The sequence below is a fragment of the Sinocyclocheilus grahami genome, unplaced genomic scaffold (genome assembly GCF_001515645.1).
Source record: "Sinocyclocheilus grahami isolate Dianchi unplaced genomic scaffold, SAMN03320097.WGS_v1.1 scaffold17401.1, whole genome shotgun sequence".
NCBI lineage: Eukaryota > Metazoa > Chordata > Actinopteri > Cypriniformes > Cyprinidae > Sinocyclocheilus > Sinocyclocheilus grahami.
In genome coordinates this window covers 1-4,466 of record NW_015516601.1, presented here as the reverse complement: position 1 = coordinate 4,466, position 4,466 = coordinate 1, and the positions used below count along the sequence as shown (strand labels likewise).

The window sequence follows — 4,466 nt, the reverse complement described above, 5'->3', positions numbered from 1 at the left end:
AAAAAAAACTACTTAAACTTATTTAATTTCAACTAGCTGCCAAGGCAATATTTTTAATGTAATGTTTATATATCAACGAGACTAAAATAATACTGTTTCCCACTCTTTGTGGTTGCGTTCATGTGTGTTAAACTCATAAATACAATCTTTCTGACTTGAACGCACCATTATTCACTGAACATTTTCCTCCTCCTCCTCCAGAAACTTGGAATAAAAGCTCAAACTCATTGAAGCACAGTCTGCAAAAAATCTTTAGTTTTCAAAGATTTCCTCAGTGTCAGGGAAAAGACAACCGTTTGCTCTCTCACGCCGTGACAAACACCAATCGGGCAGAATACACCAGATCCGCCAGGTAGATCAGGAAGTTGAGAGCGGTGAGAACAGCCACGGCCACCAGTTTATCCCACCAACACAAACCGTGACCGTATTGGCAGAAGTCCGGTCGTCTTGAGGTCCCCGAATGACGGCTGTCGAACTTGAAGATTGGCCAAATGATGGTGGCGGTGAGGTACATGGCGACTGCTAGCAGGGCGTAGGCGGAAAGGAAGCGTGCGAACGGGAACGGCAGGAACCCGGTGCATTCCCCGACGCACATGACCACGATGGCCGCCGAAATCACGAAGCAGATGCAGTAGACGGCCATGCACCACTTCAGAGCCGGGTGACTGTCGTAAGAGACGGGGTTGCTGACGAACGCGAATATGACGCTGGCCACGAAGGTCTCGCAAACCTTAAGCAGGCCTGGAACCGTGGCCATGTACCCGGCGACTTCGCCCGGTTGCGCTCGCGTCAGACTCACTTCGACGAAATACGCCACGGTGGCCAGGCAGGAGAAGACAGAGGAGGCGATCCGGTGGTCTCGCACCTCGTCGCGCCTCGTTTCGCCCTTCAGGAAGTAGAGCGGGAAGATGATGGACGCCGACAGGCAAAAAAGCGAAGCGTAGCAGGCGAAAGAAATAGGGAAGTTGTTCCAGGACACAGGGGCACGAGACTGGAGACCCATGAGCTCCACCACCAAAACCAGCAGGGTCCCGGCGAAGCTGAAAGCCCAGCAGAAGATGCTCCAATCGTACATGCCGCCGCTGACCGCCCCTCCGTGGGCCGCCACGCTAAACGCCACACACGTGAATACTAGAGCGGCCAAACGCACCCACGTGAGGCGGGAGGACTTCAAGATCACCAGAGGCATGATTGGAGAGGTTTTTGGACGTCAAAGGTGTGCAATGTGTGTCCTTCTGGTGACTCTGCAAAGGACAAAAAGAGAGGCAGATGGACCATCTGTATCAACAAAGCATGCCACTGGCTGAGAGATTTGACATGCTCCAATCAATGATCGTGTTACAAAGACCACATGCTCAAGAGAAGCACTTCAGCCCTGGATGTGTGAATATGTACACTCTAAAAAAATGCTGGGTTGTTTCAACCCTTTTTTGGAATCAAATATGGACTAACCCAACATTTGGGTTAAAAATTGAATGTAAAAATTTAACCCAACAGTTGGGTTAGTCCATATTTGACCCAAAGTTGGGTTGAAACAACCCAGCATTGTTTTGAGTTTAGCCTGTTACAAAGGTTTGACACTTTTAGTGTGGTCTGTTTCCTGCACTGCACTGGCTTTACTAAAGCGTGCATTGTATTGCATTCATGCATGGGTTGCGTAACCGTTAAGTACTGATCCAAAACTAAAGATAGATATGCACTCATTCCCAGAGTGGTTTTAAAGAGAAATCTGGCATCATTTACTCACCGCTGTGTTGTATCAAACATGTAGGAATTTCACATGTTTCTACATTCTGCTGAATTCAAAAGAAGATACTTTGAAGAACGCTAACGGTTGCTGGTAGGCCATGGACTTCCATGGCATTTTTTTGGAAGTCATGGTGACCAGCAACTGTTTGGTTACCAACATTATTCAAATTGTCTTGAAACAACTTGAGTAAAGGCGAGTCAATTATGACATTTTGGGTGAACTATCCCTTCAATGTAGCTCAGGGAAACAACACAAGAAACACGTGTCTCATACTACTTCACACACTTTTAATTTAATGCACATGATCACTTTTTAAGCAACAGTTTATTCGTTAATGGCAAATTTAAATTGTATGACGCTATGAGAATACATTTTGCGTGCAAAGAAAACGAAAATAACGACCATCTGAGTCCACAAAGCATGCCATTAGCGGAGAAATCTGACAAGCTTCAATCACTGATCGTGTTACAAAGACCACATGCTCGAGAGAAGCACTTCAGCCCTGCTTGTGTGAACATGTGACCCATTTTGGAGGTTTGACGCTTTTAGGAGGAGCTGTGTGGCCTGTTTCCTGCACTGCATTGGCTGCATTGACTAAAGTGTGCATTGTATTGCATTCATGCCTTGGTTGCGTAACCGTTAAGTACTGATCCAATGAGAACAGCACAGTCCACACCATAATGTCCAGCCTGCTCTCTTACATACAATGACAACAAATGGAACATGGCTGTAAAGCGCCAACATTATCACCCCACATGAACAAAAATACTATAGTGCTTTTGAACCGTACCATAGTAAATACTTGAATTAATTTGTTGTGGTAGCTGATGTGGTAATATAACAACTATAGTAATGTAAACAAATGTATAAAGTTGTCTACACAACTATAGGGTATATTATACTACAATACACTACAGTTTACTGTAGTAAAAACTATAGTATACTACAATCGTTGTTTTTTACAGTTTATCAGTTCACTATAGTTAATACTACAGTATGCTGCAGCATTCAGAAGTGTTGTAAATACTATAATATATACAGTATAATACACTTTACTATAGTATGGTTCAAAAACACTATAGTATTTACTATAAATTAAATTAAAGTTAATTGTGTGCTTTTCCCCTCTACCAGAACTCTCAAATCTGATTCACAACACAGCAAACGGCTGTTTAAATGCAGGGTTCGGGTTTATTCTGCCTAAGATCTTCTTTTTAAAGCAGAGTAAAGATGGGGTTGGGTTTGGAATGACGATGGTTTTTTTTGTTTCGTTTTTGGGGTGTACTGTTTCTTTAAGAGCTAAGCTCTAGAGTTAGACTATAGAGGTCGGGAATTCACACAATATGTCCCAATTTAAGCTACTTTGTGACTAGCACGAGGTAACACCCTTATCAGCAGAAGTGACTCGACTGCGGGTCACGTCCTCCACATTAGCCACTACCTATTTTTGACACAAGCGGAGCCAGCAAACAAAAAGATCATCTCTACTAGATTTTTTTTTTAAGCCGTTGGGGCAGACTTAAACTATAAATTACGCCTCTGTTATTGTATTTAATTGCACAGCCTATATACTGGGCTAAACTTTAACCTCAGCATGTCTTTCCTCCATCTTTCTAGCAGCTAACGGATGTGGTGGAGGGTGTGGTTGCTGTGTTTTATGGGTCGGATGAGGTTGCGATGAACGCAATGGTGAGCGTGCGGTTGGTTCGGAGAAACTCTGAACTGAACGCGTTTATCAGAATTCTAGAACTTTTGAATGCGCTTAGAAGATGCCAGATGTTTCGAAACGCGCGCACAACATATAAATCTCATGCAAAAGCGTATTTATGTAAATGAGGCGCATTCCTCAGTCAGGAGCGTCCTGGCTGTCTACAACAACAAAACAATACAAACATAAGACCAATGCAAACACAGACTAACCCGAAAGAAAAGAGGAAAACAAATGATACAGACATACCTTGTGCAGACTTTTTCCGCTTTGTTTCAGTTTGTATCACAAATGAGAACCGAGTCGCTGGCCAGATGTTCTCTTCCTTAACGGGACTCGCTCAGGGCTCCACGCCCATTTCCTTCCGAATTAGGTAACGTTACAGCCTTTCTCTCACCATCTGACCTCTCCATGCAGTCTGGGGAAGGGCATCTGCGTGCTAAAATTAGATGTTGGAATTTAGCATTCCATTAGCACATTGTCTCAAAATGTTCTTTACAGACAGAAAAAGAGAATGCAATTCTTACCAAAGCTTATTTTTGTACAGTTCTGTAGATGCTTTGTTTTTGAGTGGAACTCACTAACTCGCTGTAACTGCGTTTTTAGTTTAGTAAGCAAGGGTATGGAGCAAAACGAGTACAATAATGTCATAAATAATGAGGGGAAAAGTTAAATTGGACAACTGAGTGGTAGAGTAGCCTAATAACCTAATGTTCGTTGTTGTCAGTCAGTGATTTTACAGATTTTAAACCTGGTAGCGTCTCTAAATCTGACGAATCATGTGGTAAACTAGAGACTGTAGAGATGTTACTGTGTCAGACTCTGCATAAGGGCTCCTGACGCGTGTGAGCAGCGCTCGCTGGTGGTCTAGTGGTTAGGGTTCGGCGCTCTCATCACCGCGGCCCGAGTTCGAGTCCCGGTCAGGGAACATATCCTTTTCACTGTTAATACAACAAGAATTGATTTTTTTGTATCTTCTGAGTCACGGGTTACTGGATGTTTACATGA

At 43.5% G+C, this 4,466-nt stretch overlaps 1 protein-coding gene across 1 annotated transcript; it reads right to left on the bottom strand.

The window, feature by feature from the left end:
• Positions 1–33: 33 nt before the first annotated feature.
• Positions 34–3,813, bottom strand: LOC107579441 (myeloid-associated differentiation marker homolog). Its single transcript, XM_016265275.1, has 2 exons — positions 3,708–3,813; positions 34–1,244 (listed from the first exon to the last, which is right to left on the bottom strand). The coding sequence occupies exon 2, from the start codon at positions 1,187–1,189 to the stop codon at positions 305–307; it is 885 nt and encodes a 294-aa protein (XP_016120761.1). The 5' UTR covers positions 1,190–1,244; positions 3,708–3,813; the 3' UTR covers positions 34–304.
• Between the last annotated feature and the right edge of the window lie 653 nt (positions 3,814–4,466).